A 19,684-nucleotide genomic window follows, 5' to 3' on the forward strand; every position below is an offset into this window, starting at 1 on the left:
ATTAACAGGCTAACGAGCCAAGCCAGGCCATTTATTTTTTTTATAAATGGGCCAAGTCAAGCTAATAGTTAGACTCGTACTAGGCTCGGGTCAGGCCAAATTAAAATTTTTTAGCATATGCTTGGGGTTTTCGGGGCAAAGCTCGGCCTAGCTCAGCCCACTTTCACCCTTAGCTGTGCCGTTACATATTAAGGGAAAATAAATATTTTTCGTATTCGCGGGTCGGGTCATATTTTCAACCCGCCCCATTGGGTTGTGGGTTAAAATGGGTTGGCGGTGGGTTGGCCCGCCAAGTCAAATTTTTTTTTTTTACTACTAGGTAGTATTTTATTTGTTTTTAAGCTTGTGATATCCAATTTTTTGTTATCTTAGTACTCTCTAGAAAAAATAAAGAAGAAAAACTTTATTTATGATAAAGGTAAAACCGCATCAATACAGTGGTTTCTCTATAAATATGCCAACATGTATGCAGAGCCTAGTACACGAAAATGAATTAAACAAGAAATCACAATAAATCACTTTAACATCATATCAAAAAAAAAAAACTTAAGAAAATAAGTGTATAGGTCTTTTCACTAATTCTTATTTTGTCCAATTTTTAAACAACATGAAACTGATGACTCACATTTAAATTTCAAATAGGACGCCGTTAGGTAATGACTACCCATTTGGGTAAAACGTACAAGATTCCCTTGTTCATGTAAGCAAGTTTCAAGTAACTGGTGAGCTACCATTAGCTCAACTAACCAAGAAAATTTGTTGAGAAACTTAGTGTTAAAATTCCGAAGCAACTTTCTCTTACAGGCTTTTGCTAATCAAATTAATGGGCATGCCCAATATCTTGATACATTTTTCTTAGTGTTTCTTTCATTCTCTCCATAGCCTTCCTTTCGCACAATAGGGAATGGCAGAAAAGAAAGATGAGAAGGGCAAAGATAAAATAGAAGTAAAGGAAGAAAAGAAAACCGAAGTGATCACTGCTATTTACAAAGTTAACCTGCATTGTCCGAAATGTGGAAAAAAGATCAAGAAGCATCTCATGACTACCCAAGGTATGAACTATGAACTTATTTTAATTAATGTTTTTTCCATATGATTTTATTTATGGATTTCTTATTTTATGATTTTTTTCTTTTTTTACATTTATGAATAGAATTATTAATGGTTTTTTTAGCAGGGGTACATACTGTGGATTGGGATATTGAGAAAGGAGAAATCAAGGCAAAAGGGAAATTAGACCCTTTGAAAATCTTGGAGATTATAGAGAAGAAGAGCAAGAGAAAAGTTGAATTAATATCACCAAAAGTGAAGCCTAAGGAGATTACCATTACGGATAAAAAGCCAAAGGAAATCAAAGAAGTGAGTTATTCTTTCTTTTATTTGACAGATTATATAAATGTGGTTAAAGAAAAAAATTAATTTTATTCAATCATATAATGATTAAATTTTATTGAATGAAAATGGAAATATAAAAGGTGGGTTTATGTGTAATGATCAAGGTGTAATCCGGAGTTCAGAAATGAAAATGGTTTTAACTTAAAATAGCTAGCATATAAAATATTCTATATTTTTGTTAGATTAAAATTATAAGAGTAAATATCATTTTAGGTCCCTAACAAAAAACACGGTCCCCACTTCAGTCCCCTATAAAAAAAATTAGTCGTCTGGTTCATATGAAATTCAAAGTGGACCCATTTTAGTCCTCTTGAGAAACTAATGTGGGTCTTTTTTAAATTTGTGAGGGACTACGATTTCAACTAAATGGGTCCATTTTGAATTTCTTATGGACCTCAAGACTAATTTTTTTTTTATAAGGGACTAAAGTGGGGACCGTATTTTTTGTTAGGGACCCAAAAGGGTATTTATTCAAATTATAATATAATCTTCGTATAAAAAATAATAAAATTATTTTTTATTTTTTAATTAAACTTAGCTCTTTCTGGTTGATGTTTTAATAGTTTTATAAAAAAAATATAAATATAAAAAGAAAGTTAATATTTTACAAGTAAACTTCTAGTTATAACGATATCACAAAATTTTCGAATAAAAATATGTTGTGTAAATTTTGGTCATTAACTTTTCATTCGAAAAGTCTTTTTAAGATAAAGCTTATAAGCTTGAAAATATATCTGGCTAATTAGTCTTTGCAGATTACAAAATGTTTCAATTCACTATGAATTATTTCATTTTCCTTTAAAACTCTAAAACATATTAATTTGATGATGTGGGGCCTTTTTTCTGTTTGTCACTTTTATGTGAAAGTTTTAATAGATAATTAATTTTAAATTATTTAGTGAAATTTATTTTAAATAAAATTAAGGGAAAAGTATTTCTCCAGTCACCGGAGATAAAATTATCTCCAGTGAGCTCAAAACGACGTCGTTCTGAAGTTATAAAATTAAAAATTATAATGATAAAGACTAATATAACCCTGCAATATATTATAATTACAAAAACACCTTGATTTCTGCTCCAAAACGATGTCGTTTTGAGCTTACTGGAGATAATTTTATCTCCAATACCCATAAATTAAATAAACGTTAGTTAGATAAAAATTCCAATAAATATAAGATGTAAGTATGTAACAATAAATCTACCTTTTAATGAATATTTGAATTATTTTTGAGACTGAGTACGGCAACTAATTTTTTCGTGTGTGATTTCTAGCCAATTATTCGCACTATCACGGTGAAGGCTTTCATGCATTGTGACAAATGTGAGGCTGACCTAAAAAGTAGACTAATAAAGCACAAAGGTATATAACTCAAAACTATAGTGATAGATTTATATAATATTTGAATATTTCCATCTAAAACAAGCATGAATTAACTTAATTTTGATTTTACGAGATGCAGGTATTTTTAATGTTAAAACCGACAAGAAAGCCGAAACTGTAACAGTTGAAGGTACCATTGAAGTGGATAAATTGATATCATTTATGAGAAAAAGAGTGCATAAACATGCAGAGGTTATTTCTATAAAGGAAGAAAAAAAGGAGGAAAAGAAAGAAAAGATAGAAAAGGGCAAAGAAGAAAAAAAGTCTTCAGAAACTACCAAAGAAAAAGAAGTGGTTAAGATTAGTGAATCAACCAAGGAAAAAGGTGATGGAAAGTCTGGTGAAACTACCAAAGTAATAGAAATTCATGAAGGGTATACAAAAGAGGAGACTAAGAAAAAGGAAAATGTTCCTTATATCATTCACTATGTCTATGCACCACAGCTTTTCAGTGATGAGAATCCCAATTCGTGTTCTATATCATAGTTGGAGTAAAAAGTTATCTAAGTAAATTATTATCATTGTAGAGTTTATCTCTTCAGTAATTTTCACTTCCTAGTTGTTTGTAAAATGCAGGTGCATAATTTCAAATTCAGTACATTTAACATTTTAGTATCATATTAATGCATATGCTTCTTCGTTTTTTATATATAATTGTATTAATTCTTAGTTTGTTCTGCTTGATATACTATTAAACTGTTTATTTAATAATGTCTTCGGCCAATTCAAAGGGTTATTTCTCCAATGCAAGACAATAGATTGTTTTAGACAATATTTCAAACAATAATTTGTTATACAACATAGAAAAGGCTTCATTATCACGAAATTTTTTCACAAAAAATATTCCATAAAAAATAATGATGGAAATTTCAATAGAAATTTAATTCTGTCGAAAAAAGAAACGGAAAGAATTTCCCTTGGAAATAGAAACGGAAGAACTTTCAGTTATAATCAGTGACTGGCATTTTTTAACGGAAAAAAAATTCCGAGAAAATTTTCAACGAAATTTAAATTGCATCAAATTCGTCATTGAAATCTTCAAAGAAGATTATCTCGTCAAAAATTTCAACATAAATGATTCTGTCGAAAATTTCAACGAAAAGGATAAAAATTTTCACAGAATTTGAATTCCATTGAAAATTTTCACAAAAAGAAAATTTCCTTCGAAGACTTCGATTGAAATGATTCCGTTGAAAATTCCGACAAAAAACACATTAACTTTGATGAAAAAATAAGAAAATTTTAAAATTAAGCATATTAAAAATATTTATTTCTTCAAGTTATAGTTAAATTTAATTTTTGTTAAAATATTTTATTTATAACCATTCTATTAGAAATATTCAAATGTGAGTAGTAATGAAGTCTATATCGGTTAAACATGAACCAAATGATGATCATATAAAAGCGAAAGACCCATAGACCTATAACCTTAAGGTTTTGGATTGAGATTGTCGACCCACTTATTATGGTTTGTTGCTTGGCCTATTAGTGGAAGAGTTCTTTGTAAAGGATTTCGGGTTCCCCATACCATTCTCAACAGTGGTATCAGAGCCAACGGTTTGGCTAGGTCGAGTACATAGAGATGGTGATGCATTTGAAGAAGCCTCCGCAGAAGGCTAATGTGACCCTGATATTTGAAGAGAAAAGACTTCCGCATAAGTTGCCCTTATGGAGGAGCATGATATTGGGCCACACTTAAGGGGAGGATGTTAGAAATATTCTAGTGTGAATAATAATGAAGTCCCACATCGGATAAACATGAACCAAGTGAGGACCATATAAGTGCGAAAGATCCGTAGACTTACAATTTTAAAGTTTTGAGTTGAGATGTGATATCGGCCCACTTATTATGATTTGTTGCTTGGCTCATTAGTGGAATAATCCTTTGTAAAGAATTTTGGGGGGCTCCTCATACCATTCTCAGCACATTCTGATGATTATTAATTGACAAATATTTAAAACTTATAATACACATTTCTTTAATAACACTTTTTAAAAAATAATGGAATGAAATAAAAATATTTTATATAAGATTTTTAGATATTTTTAAAAACACATGCCTTTTTATGATTTGTGCAATCAAATTATTCTCCGCATAAGACCAATTAAAAAATTTTAAATTATAGTAATATTTGAAAAGTGATTATAGGTCATCGTCTAAATAAAATTAAGGTTAAATTACATAAAAGTTCCTCCAACTTAAATGTCTTTTCAAAAAACCACCGTATGCTCTCAGTTGAATCAATTAGCCCACTGACGGACTCACTCTGTTGTCTGTGTCTGCACATGCAGACACAAAAATTTGAAATTTTTTTTTCAAAGGGGTGGGTGATTTAGATCAAGTAAAAAAAATTTAAGAAGATTAAAAAGAAAAAAAGTAAACATAAGCCCAACCATGGTAGTTAAAATCGGGATCTTATCTAAAATCTGAAGGAGGATAAAAAATTGTAGGTTCGTAGTAATTCAACAAATCTCAATGAAAGGTAACTTTCTATATTTAATTTTTTTTTTTGGTGAACTGTATGTATTTTATTTGTTATTGTAACAGCTTAGTTGACTCTTGATTATTAATTTTTTTTATGTTAAGTTAAAGTTTTCTTTTCTTATTTATATATTTTTTAATACATTTAAAATTTTCTAAAAATCTTCGGGAGCGCCGCCCCCGAACCCCCGCCTTAAATGTGCCCACATAAAAAAAAAAATTTGGGTCCGCCACTGAATTAGCCCCTTACACTTTAACATTAGATCAATTAAATAAATTTTTATCTTTAAGATAAAAATATCCCTATCTTCAACATACTATCAGTTACTGTATCATCAAACATTGCTTGTGGTTCATAACCACAACGCCTCTCGCCGCTGCCTCCTGCAAGTGCCGCACAATAAAAACTAAACGAAACAAAAATTAATAATCCTTAATATATATATATATATATATATATATATATATATATATATATATATATATATATATAATCTGATACAAAGACTCATCCCTTATTTATTCCTTCAAAATGAATGCAAATGATTTTAGGATGGTAGGTTCTCCAATATATGTAGATGTACTTAAGAGCAAAACTAAAGAGAAAGAAAATAAAATAATGAAGGGGTTCAAATATTTCAACAAATATGTTCAATTTCAGGTGCATCTCAATAATAAAATTTTCTTCACAAGTCAACAACATTTATTGTATTCCAGGCCATGGCATAAGGTGAAAGAAATTTTCACTTTCAGCTCATAATTCGATTCAAACATGGGAGGGAGCACTTTGCTTCTGACATTGATTTATGTTGCGAAAGCTGATGAGGTGGTTGTAGATGACGGGTCATGGACTGAGGCTGATAGCTGGATTTGTAGCATCTACAATGAGGTGGTGTGATGGATCAGCTTTAAGCAACTATGTTTATGTTTGCATCAGAGTTACTGTTAGTATATGGATGTCCTAGAGACAATCTTTTAATTAGATTAGGACATATGTGGACCTTTGTATTGTCGCAAATAAATAAAAGCACTATTTATCCTATTTCATATTTTGTCTCAATATTACTGTTAATATTTTATATGAGTAACTGGATAAACCCCTTGGAATAAAATAGGTATCTCTTGAGTATCTGTGATGAGATCACGATCATGAGGATTCAAGGATACTGGATATTTATTCCTAATTTTTTGTTCCTAGTCTAGAGACACTGAGAATGGGGATCAGTGATCTCGGGTAAGACTAGCACGACTTATCTACTTGTATTCGGATGCAAGGTAAAGACCTCATGAGCTACAGATATGGAGATGTCTTAGCTAAGGTCGTGGGTGGATCTATAAGGGTATAGCTCGCACTGAACAGACCCACAAAAGAGACTCTATGAGAAAATCTCACAGAGAGTATCATTAGAGTAATCTCTTTATATTTGAGTATGTCTTTCCTTATACCAGAAGTTATTACCTAGACTGTGTTCTAGAAGGCATGCTTTGACTGTATACCTTGTCTGCCTGAAACATGGAGACTCATAGGTATAGTGTTGGGCTTGCCCTGAAAGAGCACAGGGCTAGGGTGATAAGCTGAAGGAATTCGTCAAATCTCTGTGAGAGATTAGGTTATCTGTAAACCGGAGAAATCGGGAAGACATTTACAGGGACTCGGGAATCTATGCATAGTAAAAGAGATCATGAGATGATCTGCCTTTAGAGTCAGTAAATTTAAGATTCCCTATTTCGAATAAAGCTTACCCTAAACCGCAAGGGTTGATACGCTTCCTTACCCTAGGTTTTATGGGAAGGTAACCGAGACGAAAAGAAATACATACGGCAACCAAATATGTGTAATAGGATGATCAAGTCATTAATCTAACTAGCTCTGGGGCAACAAAGCATTGCTAGTGCTCTGTGTTGTCATTAAATGGGTTGTGGGCTTGTTGGGCCCGAGCCCATTTATGTCAGTGCTATGTTGGACCTAATGGGTCACACACTAACACCTTAATGTCGTGATGCTATAGCATTAAAGGTATTGGGCCTAATAATGGTTATTTGCCCAAGATGAAGTTTGGAAGCCCACCTAAGAGGGAGAGGGCGCATGGTATTGTTAATGGGCTTGGATGGTCCAAGACAATACTAATTAATTTAATTAGTTAAATTAATTGTCAAATATTTAAATTTTGAATTTTGAATTTGAATTTTGAATTTTGAAATTTGAATTTTGAATTTGAATTTTGAAATTCGAATTTTGAATTTTGAAATTTGAATTTTAAATTTGAATTTGAAATTTGAATTTGAATTTAGAATTTAAATGTTTGAACGTTTGAATTTAAATGTTTGAATTCGAATTTGAATTGGCTATGAAAAGTTGTTTCATAACAAAAGGATAAGATGAGATCTTGTTGAAACAAATCCCTTGTATCAAGAGAAGATCTATGGAGATCTCCAAGGGCTGATTTGGGGTGCCATTTTGGTGGGAGATGATTGTCATCTTGTCAAACCAACAAGCTTTAATCAGATTTGGTTGTTGAGAGAATTAGTGAGCTAGTTGGTTCAAACTTGAATGCAACAGCTCAAATGTATCTGGACCCTTTTTGGGCTGAATAGGGGCGCATGAATTGGTGGTCATATGATGACCATTGGTTCAGAATTTTGACTAGATAAAGACCTAGTCTTATGAGGATTCAAAGGGGAGGTTGTTGGGATTTTTGAATTGCAACAACTCCACTTTTGTCTCACTCACTTGTGCGCCACTTTCATTATAAGTAAAGTAAAAATTCTGATTTGATACACTAATTCTCTCCCTCTCTTGTGCGCCTAGTTGGTGAGTTCCTCCTTAAGGTTTTTCAAAAGAACCTAGCCAATTCTTCTATATACCATTCTCACTCTTGTGAAGTTTTCATGCTGGAGACTTCACTCTTCTAAACACATATACCTAGCCTCCTTCTTCACCTATTGAGCACATAGCAAGCCTCTCTGTGGTGGTCAATTGGTGGCTTTCAAGAAAGTGTTCTTGCATCTTGACGTGGGTGGTGTGGATCAACGTTAGAGGGTTTGAATCCTTCAAACCTAGCACTGATCGTCTTGGAGTTTTGAACTCACAAACAAAGGTAACATCACATGCAATAAAGCATGATTCTTGATTGCATGTGTAATTCCGCATATGAAAAATTTTGTTTTTCCCTCTCACATGCTACGGCCTTCAAGGCCATTTTACCTTCAAGTGGTATCAGAGCCCGGTCGCTTTACCATCGGCGGGTGATGGTACTTTGTTTGTGAAATTAATTTTCTCACGGTCAAAAGGTCTTTTTGTTAAAGATTAATTCTTTGCATGTGGATTTTTTTTATGAACATGTTTAATATGATTATGGTGTTCATATATCTACATGACCTCATGGTTTTGTTTTTTTTATTCTTTGTGAAAGTTTTCAAAAGAAACATTTTTTTGAAAAGGGAATATGATTCTGCCATGATGTGAATATTCAAATGCATTATTTTCTCCATGATTTTATTTAATAAAATTTTTGTATACGATGATGTATGGTTCGGCCATATGAGTTATGGTTGAATAAATGGTTTAATTTTTGTGATCTTTGAGAAAGATTTGACAAAGATTTAAATTATGCATAAAGATGCAAAATTCGACCATTGGGAGAAAATTGGAAAATTTTTGAATTTTGATTCTTGTTTTGATATTTTAATTGTTAAATTATCAAAATATATGTGAGGAAATATTTATATAATATTTGATATTATGTGCTTGCAAGCTGTTTAAATTTTCAGGTGCAATTTGGAAGGGGATGGTCATGGTGCCCGAAATTCGAATTTCAAATTTTAGATTAATGTGTAATTTTGCTCTATTTTAATTAGAGTTGTAATTTGAATTTTGAATTTTGAATTTTTATTATTTGTCCCTCCAAAGATGTTTTGGAGTTTCTTTAATTATATGTAATTAGAGAATTAGGCTAGTGGCGTATAGACGACGAGAAGCCGATGCTTGAGAAGCAAGATGGACAAATGCACAGCACCATGACCATCTCAAATAAAACTGTTTTATATGCATGTATGCTTTTATGTTTTGAACGACTAGTATGCATGAATTGGACAAATCGCGTTTGTATGTATTATTATGCATGTCCAATTACGACTAGTGTAATCCGATAAATGTTTGACAAAGGATAACGACTAGCATGATAATAATATAAATGCGTTTGATGAGACCTAATAAACCCCAAATAAAAGGAACCCTTAAAGGAATAAATTATTAAGCATATGATTACCTCCCACCACCAATATTACTCGAACTTCCTCTACATAGTGGTGCTCCACAACTCAGTTGGGACCCACTGTTTCGTTGAGTAAGAGTAGTATTAGAAGTGTTAGACACTTAGGGTGCTGGTTAATACTTAACTGAGACATAATTGCAGGCTCAGCCGGGCTTATGTGCTTAGGGTAATAATGCTAGGTTGGTTGCATGAGATGCACCATTAAGTGACAAGGAGTTGTCAACCTAATGTTAAGAGAGGGTATGAGATACTGTTGATCAGGATCAACCCATTATTTAAATTAAACTTGCGGTCACAAACGGGGGTTAAAATAGATAATCGCACTCTTAATCACACTAAGGTAAAATCTAAAAGTAGATTAACCCTAAGTCAAATGGGAAGGGTCATTGACTTAGATAAAATAGTGGGAGGGGCAAATTATTTAAAGTCTTTAATAATTTGTTTATACAACATGTCTAACTATATTAATTAAATCATCTTTACATCTTTTTCAGTTTTTAGTATGACTAATCCACTGTCACTGTGCTCAATACTCGATACGAACAAACTGACCGGTTCAAACTTTATGGACTGGTATCGGAACTTAAGAATTGTTCTTAGGGCCGAAAAAATAGCTTATGTCCTGGATGCTGCATTACCCGTAGCTCCTAGGGAAGGGGAAGATGGGTTCGCAGAATTTGATTTCGAGGCCCACAAACAGCACATGGATGACAATGTGTTGACTGTCTGCATCATGTTGGCATCCATGTCGCCTAAACTACAAAAGCAGCATGAGCATATGGATGCTCCCTCTATTGTCTTACATCTCAAGGAGTTGTATGACATTAAAGGCGGCATGAGAAGTATGAGGCCTCTAGAGAATTGTTCTCAAGCAGGATGTCTGAGAACATGTCTGTGAGCAGTCATGTTCTTAAGATGATCAGGCTCATTCAGAAGCTAGGAAATCTAGGCTTCGTGATGGATGCCGAGCTAAGTAATGACTTAGTCCTGACCTCGCTTCCACCTTCTTTCAGTCAATTCATTATGAATTACAACGTGCATGGGATGCTTGTGAGCTTGCTTGAATTGTTAAGCATGTTAACAACTGCTGAAGTGTCTATCAAGAAGGATAGGACACATGCTCTTCTGATTGGTGGGTCTAGCAAAGCAAAGGGTAAGGGCAAGGAGCCTGCGAAAGGAGACTCCCTTAAACCCAAAGGAAAACCCAAGAAGAAGAAAGGCAAAAAGAAGGGTAAGAGTGCATCCAAGGACAAAAGCGATGCTGAGTGCTTCCATTGTGGCAAGAAAGGCCATTGGAAGAGGAATTTTTCAGACTACCTGAAGAGTGTGAAGGATAAGAAGCATGGTGATGCTTCTACCTCAAGTACTTTCATGATTGAGATAAATTATTCTTGTGCTAATCCTACCTTATGGGTATTGGATACCAGTTGTGGTTCTCATATCTGCAATATGTTGCAGGTGCTTAGGAGCCCAAGGAGATTGGAGAGAAACGAGGTGGACCTCCACGTTGCAATGGAGCAAGGGTTGCTGCTCATTCTGTTGGAGATGCCGACCTTATTTTGCCTACGGGCCTTTTATTGCATTTGAATAATTGTCTTTATGTTCCAAACATTTCTAGAAACATTATTTCTATTTCTTGTTTAGAACAAGATGGTTTTACTTTTAGTATCAAGAATGGTACATTTTCTATCATTTCGAATGATATTATTTATGGTACTGCTTCTTTAATAAATGGATTGTATGTTCTAGAAATGGGAACTGAAGTGCTCAATATAGCCGTGAAACGACTTAGGATAGATAATCAATCTTATCTTTGGCATTGTAGACTAGGGCACATAAACGGAACAAGATTGTCTAGGATGCATGCAAATGGATACCTAGATTCCATGGATTTGGGATCCTATGGACAATGTGAATCTTGTCTAGCTGGGAAAATGACTTGTCATAAGCCCAAAGGGCTTGAGAGTCATAGGGCTAGTGAGTTATTAGAACTCATTCACACTGATGTTTGTGGGCCAATGTCTATAGAGGCTAGAGGAGGATACTCCTATTTCATCACCTTAACTGATGACAAATCAAGATTTGGGTACGTGTACCTAATGAGATATAAATCCGAAGCCTTTGAAAAGTTCAAGGAGTTTAGGAATGAAGTAGAGAAACAGCGTGGCAAGATGATTAAGACATTAGGATCAGATCGTGGTGGTGAATATCTGAGCCATGAGTTTCAGGATTATCTGAGAGAAAATAGAATTTTCTCGTAGTTTACTGCACCTTACACACCACACCAAAATGGTGTCTCTGAAAGGAGAAACAAGACCTTGTTAGACATGGTCAGGTCTATGATGAGTGAGACTCAACTTCCAAAATCGTTTTGGGATATGCCTTAGACACATCGGCATACCTTCTAAATAGGGTACCGTCTAAATCTGTTCAGACCACACCATATGAGATATGGAATGGTAAAAGACCCAACCTGAGTTACCTCAGGGTATGGGGATCTCCAGCTTATGTCAAAGCGTTGGCTTCAAACAAGCTTAGTGCTAAGAGTACTAAATGTCTATTTGTGGGGTATCCCAAAGGTACTAAGGGATACTACTTTTACTCCATGGATGAACACAAGGTGTTTGTGTTAAAGAATGCTGAGTTCCTTGAGAAGGATTTGATCTCTCAAGGAGCCAGTGGGAGTAAGATTGATCTTGAAGAAGTTCAAGAACCACATGAATAGATTGAGAAACCCGAGTCTGCTCCGCAGACGACGTTCTCCAATGGAGAAGTAAACACACAACTCCGTAGGTCAACGAGGGTCATCCATCCACCTGAGAGGTATGGGTTTGTGATTGAGAATCAGCAAACCGTCGAGGATGATGAACCAAGTAACTACGAAGAGGCAGTCAAGGATGTTGACTCTTCTAGATGGCTTGAAGCCATAGAATCAGAAATGGATTCGATGTATCAAAACAAGGTATGGACCTTGGTTCCTAAACCGCAAGGAATAGTTCCTATCGGTAACAAATGGGTCTTTAAAAGAAAGACTGATGCAGATGGCAACGTTCAAACCTACAAAGCTAGGTTGGTTGCGAAAGGGTATCGTCAAAGACAAGGAGTTGACTATGATGAGACTTTCTCGCCTGTTGCCATGATCAAATCTATTAGGATCATGCTTGCAATAGCGGCATATCACGACTATGAAATTTGGCAAATGGATGTTAAGACCGCCTTCTTGAAGGAGGAAGTGTACATGACACAACCTGAGGGCTTTGAAATCAAAGATCAGGAGCATATGGTATGCAAACTTCAAAGGTCGATATATGGGCTAAAGCAAGCATCAAGGAGTTGAAATATTCGTTTTGATGAAGTCGTTAAGAGTAACGGTTTTATCAAGAACGAGGATGAACCTTGTGTTTACAAGAAGGTTAGTGGGAGTAATGTCGTCTTCCTGGTACTTTATGTAGATGACATATTGTTAATAGGAAATGACATCCACACATTACAAATAACGAAAGAGTGGCTTTCAAAAAGCTTCACCATGAAGGATTTGGGAGAAGCGGCCTTTATACTTGGTATAAAGATCTATAGAGATAGATCCAAGAGACTGCTGGGTTTATCTCAATCCACGTATGTTGACAAGATGCTAAAGAGGTTTAGCATGGAAGGGTCGAAAAGGGGTTTTCTTCCCTCAGTCATGGGGTACATCTTTCAAAGGCTATGTGTCCTAAGTCACGGCCTGAGAAGGATCGCATGAGTAGAATTCCATACGCTTCGGCTATTGGATCCATCATGTATGCCATGATATGTACGAGACCAGATGTCTCATATGCTTTGAGCATTACGAGCAGATATCAGTCGAACCCTGGAGAGGGTCACTGGACAGCAGTCAAGACCATCCTTAAATACTTAAGAAGAACTAAGGATGCGTTTCTGGTCTATGGTGGGGTTGATGAGCTAACAGTGAAAGGGTTCACTGATGCCAGCTTTTAGAGTGACAAAGATGACTGCAAGTCACAGTCAGGGTTCGTATTCACCTTAAATGGTGGGGCAGTATCTTGGAAGAGTTCCAAGCAAGAGACAACAACAGATTCAACGACAGAAGCTAAATATATAGCTGCTTCAGAAGCAGCTAAGGAGGTCGTGTGGATCAAGAAGTTCATATATGAACTTAGGGTGGTTCCAAGCGTGGATGAGCCCATACAGTTGCTTTGCGACAACACTGGAGCCATTGCGCAGTTAAAGAAACCTAGGTCTCATCAAAGATCTAAGCACGTGCTCCGCAGATATCACCTGATTAGAGAAATCATTGATAGGATGGATGTAAAGATGGATTATATTCCCACAGATGATAACCTAGCCGATTCTCTGACAAAGGCTATTTCTCAGAGAAAACATGATAGTCATTATGAGGCTTTGGGTATACGACTTAGGTCTGATTGGCTCTAGGCCAAGTGGGAGCTTGTTAGTATATGGATGTCCTAGAGACAATCTTTTAATTAGATTAGGACATGTGTGGACCTTTGTATTGTCGTAAATAAATAAAAGCACTATTTATCCTATTTCATATTTTGTCTCAATATTACTGTTAATATTTTATATGAGTAACTGGATAAACCCCTTGGAATAAAATAGGTATCTCTTGAGTATCTGTGATGAGATCACGATCATGAGGATTCAAGGATACTGGATATTTATTCCTAATTTTATGTTCCTAGTCTAGAACACTGAGAATGGGAATCAGTGATCTCGGGTAAGACTAGCACAACTTATCTACTTGTATTCAGATGCAAGGTAAAGACCTCATGAGCTACAGATATGGAGATGTCTTAGCTAAAGTCGTGGGTGGATCTATAAGGGTATAGCTCGCACTGAACAGACCCACAAAAAAGACTCTATGAGGAAATCTCACAGAGAGTATCATTAGAGCAGTCTCTTTATATTTGAGTATGTCTTTCCTTAGACCAGAAGTTATTACCTAGACTGTGTTCTAGAAGGCATGCTTTGACTGTATACCTTGTCTGCCTGAAACATGGAGACTCATAGGTATACTGTTGGGCTTGTCCTGAAAGAGCACATGGCTAGGGTGATAAGTCTGAAGGAATTCGTCAAATCTCTGTGAGAGATTAGGTTATCTGTAAACCAGAGAAATCAGGATGACATTTACAAGGACTCGGGAATCTATGCATAGTAAAAGAGATCATGAGATGATCTGCCTTTAGAGTCAGTAAATTGAAGATTCCCTATTTCGAATAAAGCTTGCCCTAAACCGCAAGGGTTGATACGCTTCCTTACCCTAGGTTTTATGGGAAGGTAACCGAGACGAAAAGAAATACATACGGCAACCAAATATGTGTAATAGGATGATCAAGTCATTAATCTAACTAGCTCTGGGGCAACAAAGCATTGCTAGTGCTCTGTGTTGTCACTAAATGGGTTGTGGGCTTCTTGAGCCCGAGCCCATTTAAGTCAGTGGCTATGTTGGACCTAATGGGTCACACACTAACACCTTAATGTCATGATGTTATAGCATTAAAGGTATTGGGCCTAATAATGGTTGTTAGCCCAAGATGAAGTTTGGAAGCCCACCTAAGAGGGAGAGGGCGCATGGTATTGTTAATGGGCTTGGATGGTCCAAGACATTACTAATTAATTTAATTAGTTAAATTAATTGTCAAATATTTAAATTTTGAATTTTGAATTTTGATTTTGAATTTTGAATTTTGAATTTTGAATTTTGAATTTTGAATTTTGAATTTTGAATTTGAATTTTGAATTTGAATTTTGAATTTTGAATTTTGAATTTTGAATTTGAATTTTGAAATTTGAAATTTGAAATTTGAATTTGAATTTTGAATTTTGAATTTTGAATTTGAATTTAGAATTTAAATGTTTGAAAGTTTGAATTTAAATGTTTGAATTCGAATTTGAATTGGCTATGAAAAGTTGTTTCATAACAAAAGGATAAGATGAGATGTTGTTGGAACAAATCCCTTGTATCAAGAGAAGATCTATGGAGATCTCCAAGGGCTGATTTGGGGTGCCATTTTGGTGGGAGATGATTGTCATCTTGTCAAACCAACAAGCTCCAATCAGATTTGGTTGTTGAGAGAATTAGTGAGCTAGTTGGTTCAAACTTGAATGCAAAATGTATCTAGACCCTTTTTGGGCTGAATAGGGGCGCATGAATTGGTGGTCATATGATGACCATTGGTTCAGAATTTTGACTAGATAAAGACCTAGTCTTATGAGGATTCAAAGGGGAGGTTGTTGGGATTTTTGAATTGCAACAACTCCACTTTTGTCTCACTCACTTGTGCGCCACTTTCATTATAAGTAAAGTAAAAATTCTGATTTGATACACTAATTCTCTCCCTCTCTTGTGCGCCTAGTTGGTGAGTTCCTCCTTAAGGTTTTTCAAAAGAACCTAGCCAATTCTTCTATATACCATTCCCACTCTTGTGAAGTTTTCATGCTGGAGACTTCACTCTTCTAAACACATATACCTAGCCTCCTTCTTCACCTATTGAGCGCATAGCAAGCCTCTTTGTGGGTAGTCAATTGGTGGCTTTCAAGAAAGCGTTCTTGCATCTTAACGTGGGTGGTGTGGATCAACGTTAGAGGGTTTGAACCCTTCAAACCTAACATTGATCGTTTTGGAGTTTTGAACTCACAAACAAAGGTAACATCACATGCCATAAAGCATGATTCTTGATTGGATGTGTAATTCCGCATATGAAAAATTTTGTTTTTCCCTCTCACATGCGACGGCTTTCAAGGCCATTTTACCTTCAGTTACAACATTTGGCTATAATGGGCAACAAGGATTGGTGATTCTCGGTTATGTGTAGGTGTCATAGCTACATGTGGGTAACATGAAAAAAGAACAACAACAATGTAATTGTTATTTTATAGAGAAAGTTTTGGGCTTTGGATTTGGTGATGAGGCTATTATAGATTAAGTAGTGTAATAAAAATCGGATCGGCCGATTCGAACCGGAAACCAGTAAATTGGTCACGTGGCCGATCTGGATAGAGTAATAGAACGAAGATGTAAGTGACTCGGTGTGACCCGGTGCGAATCGGAGTGAACCGACAAGTTTTACTAAAACCGGTGACTCCCGGGTCAAAAAAAAATTGTTTGGGATGAAACTGAATAGTGAAGACACAGAGAATGAGAGGAGGAGTCGAAGACGATGAACAAAGAGGAGTCGAAGACATTAGAAAAAGCATTGCATGATGTCCAGCGACCATTGAAGAAAAGAAATAAAGAGAAAAACTAAAATTTCAAAACCATTAACAAGAGAAAGAGAAAACGAGAGAGAGGGACTTGCAAAATAAAATCACAAAACCGTGGGCTGGTTTCACTTTTTGGTTCCTGGTTTCATTTGGGCCACTCATTTCTTATCTATATCTTCTTCTTTTATAATTTTGTTATTATTTAAATTTACAATTCTTTATTTATATTATTTTTACTTTCTTTATTATATTGGGTACTGTATTGTGTTTTTTTTATTTTGATGCAATAAATATTTATTTTATGTCATAATTTTTTTTAAAAATTGAAATATGAAATATATATTTTAAATTTATATATATTTATCCGATTTAAGTGATTGAATCAATGACTCACTGACCCAGTACCTCAACTGCTTCGATCATCGAGCCAGGCTGATAACATTGAGATTGAGGAGATTATTCATAGTAGTCCTGACACACTTGCTCCTTCCATTGAGAAGCTGTCACTTAGATAAAAATAAAATAAAATTTCTCTTTCTTCCATGTAAGCAAGTCAAAAAATACTAATTTTTCATTGACTTGGACCACTGAATCATAAATAGACCTGGATCATATTAGAGGGTGTTGTGAAGACAAAATTAAATATTTCCGAGATTGAAAGTGTTGTGAAGACAAGATATGATTTGAAGCAAGGGAGTATTGGTTGTTCAAGGTGAAGAATGTGAATGCAAAAAGCTACATATTTAGAGAGTGTTTTCTGCTTATTTTCTGTTTAAAGTGCCAAATGGGGAAAACATTGTTCATCATAGTAGCAAATTGAAGGTTACAGACATTTTTGTTTAAAATTATTAAATATGTTTAATTGATATAATGTTAAAGTATAAGGGGGTTAATTAGTTCAATTAAGAGTATATAGTGGTTTTTTGAAAAGTCATATAAGTTGAAAGACGTTCTATGTAATTTATCCTAAAAATAATTATTCTGAACTAATTTTTAAAATATTATTCTTAACAAATATAAATTATGAACCCTTAGCCATCCATCACCTAAGCCGTCCATTAGGAACGATCAACGGTCAGCCATCTGTTAAGCTAGTGGCAACAGATTTACTGCAACGATCTCAAGAAAATAGCCACGTCATGGACTCGCAAAAAAAGAACAAGCACCGTCCAACTTTAATAATCAACGGTCGAGCCCTTCGGAAACCATATGACGAGGATCCCGATCTGAACCCGTCCATTATAACATATCAACGGTCAAAAATCGCATTTGACATTTCAAAACCAAAACAACCCCTCTCTATATAAAATTAACCAAACTACCGCGTTTTTTTCAAAATTCAAATCAGATTGAAACACAAGAATCATCGTGGGTGCTAGCTCTCACAAGTTCTGTCAGTGTGAAAATGTCGGGTCGTGGAAAAGGTGGCAAGGGTTTGGGAAAAGGAGGTGCTAAGAGGCACAGAAAGGTTCTTCGCGATAACATTCAGGGCATTACCAAACCTGCGATTCGGCGTTTGGCTCGACGTGGAGGAGTTAAGAGGATTAGCGGTCTGATCTACGAGGAGACTCGCGGTGTCTTGAAGATTTTTCTGGAGAATGTGATCCGTGATGCTGTTACCTACACGGAACACGCTAGGAGGAAGACGGTGACCGCCATGGATGTCGTTTATGCCCTTAAGAGGCAAGGCAGGACCCTCTACGGTTTTGGTGGTTGATTCCACGTCCTGAATTTTAGGCTTTTTTGTGGTTGTAAATTTTTGTATAATTGGTTGTGTTTTTAATGCTTCTTGATAGGCAAAACGACCATACTAAGAAGAATTTTGAAATGTATCTCAAACTCAAAGCACTTTTGAAATGTTTCATCAAAGTAAAGTAGTTAAATGCATCAAAAAGATTGACGAGAGCAGTCCCATAAAATTATCTAACGTGATTGCATACCATGTAGGATCTGGCAACCAATTTAGTTGAAGAAATTAACGTCAATCCCTCCACCATAGATGACGCGGCTTGTTGCTTTAGTGCCACAAGGGGTCTTGTCACCTCACCTCATGAGATTGGCCTGCATTGCATTTTTTTTTTTTTTTTTTAAGGAAAGGACCTAACAGTCCAAAAAAAATAACTAAACAATATAAACGTTCTTAATGTTAGTAACAACACAAATATAAGTAAAAAGTAAATAGCTAAGCTCAGGAGGAACATGATTAAACTCTTTATAAATAGAGTTCTGGCGGGGGCAAATCAAATGGTTGGCAAGTCAATTAGCACATTGATTTCCTTCACGGTGAATGTGTTGAGCCTTGAGATCTCAATCTTTATTCATCCAAGTTCGAATGCTAGTAACAATATGCGACTCTCGGACATCATTACCTTTACTAATAAGCAGCGATCACCGAAGTGGAGTTACTTTCAATAATAAGTTTCTTAAACCTTTTTTTCCAAGCAAATTCCAAACCTTTCAAAATACTCCATAATTCTGTTGTAAAAGCTGATACAATACCCACATGATAAGCAAAACCCCTAGCCATTGACCATTAGATCCTCTACATAATCCTCCGCATGCAGCTACTCCTGGAGATCTTTTGGCTGCACCATCTGTATTTAACTTTATCCATCCATGATCTGGTGACTGCCATGCAATATGTATCTGAGATAACATTCCAGCCTTCTTCTTGTTGCCTTTATCGCCAAAAGCTTGCTTGATATCCAAAGCCATGCATTGCACCTTACGCACAAGAAGAAAATCAGCAGATCCTTCCTTTCCGTGATAAACAGCATTTCTATCGTTCCACAACTCCCAACAAGTTAAAAGGAAAATGGTATCCCAATTTAGACTGCTGGGTCATGACCTATCGTTACATATGTTAGAAGACACCCAATCCACCCAATCCAAATCATAGAAAGAAGCCTGCCGCCTGGTTGATAGCAT

The 19,684-nt window shown here is 35.4% G+C and overlaps 2 protein-coding genes across 2 annotated transcripts; both read left to right on the forward strand.

Moving 5' to 3' along the window:
• Positions 1-904: 904 nt before the first annotated feature.
• Positions 905-3,262, forward strand: LOC133296631 (heavy metal-associated isoprenylated plant protein 4). The gene is made up of 5 exons (XM_061495657.1): positions 905-1,052; positions 1,178-1,359; positions 2,668-2,755; positions 2,856-3,101; positions 3,162-3,262. The coding sequence occupies exons 1-5, from the start codon at positions 905-907 to the stop codon at positions 3,260-3,262; spliced, it is 765 nt and encodes a 254-aa protein (XP_061351641.1).
• A 14,865-nt stretch (positions 3,263-18,127) lies between these two features.
• On the forward strand, positions 18,128-18,487 carry LOC133296627 (histone H4). Its single transcript, XM_061495652.1, has one exon. It carries the CDS (start codon positions 18,162-18,164, stop codon positions 18,471-18,473), a length of 312 nt encoding a protein of 103 aa, XP_061351636.1. The 5' UTR covers positions 18,128-18,161; the 3' UTR covers positions 18,474-18,487.
• Positions 18,488-19,684: the final 1,197 nt, after the last annotated feature.

Source organism: Gastrolobium bilobum, unplaced genomic scaffold (assembly GCF_033153095.1).
Source record: "Gastrolobium bilobum isolate Gb01-03AN ecotype WA unplaced genomic scaffold, APGP_CSIRO_Gbil_v1 utg98525, whole genome shotgun sequence".
Classification (NCBI taxonomy): domain Eukaryota; kingdom Viridiplantae; phylum Streptophyta; class Magnoliopsida; order Fabales; family Fabaceae; genus Gastrolobium; species Gastrolobium bilobum.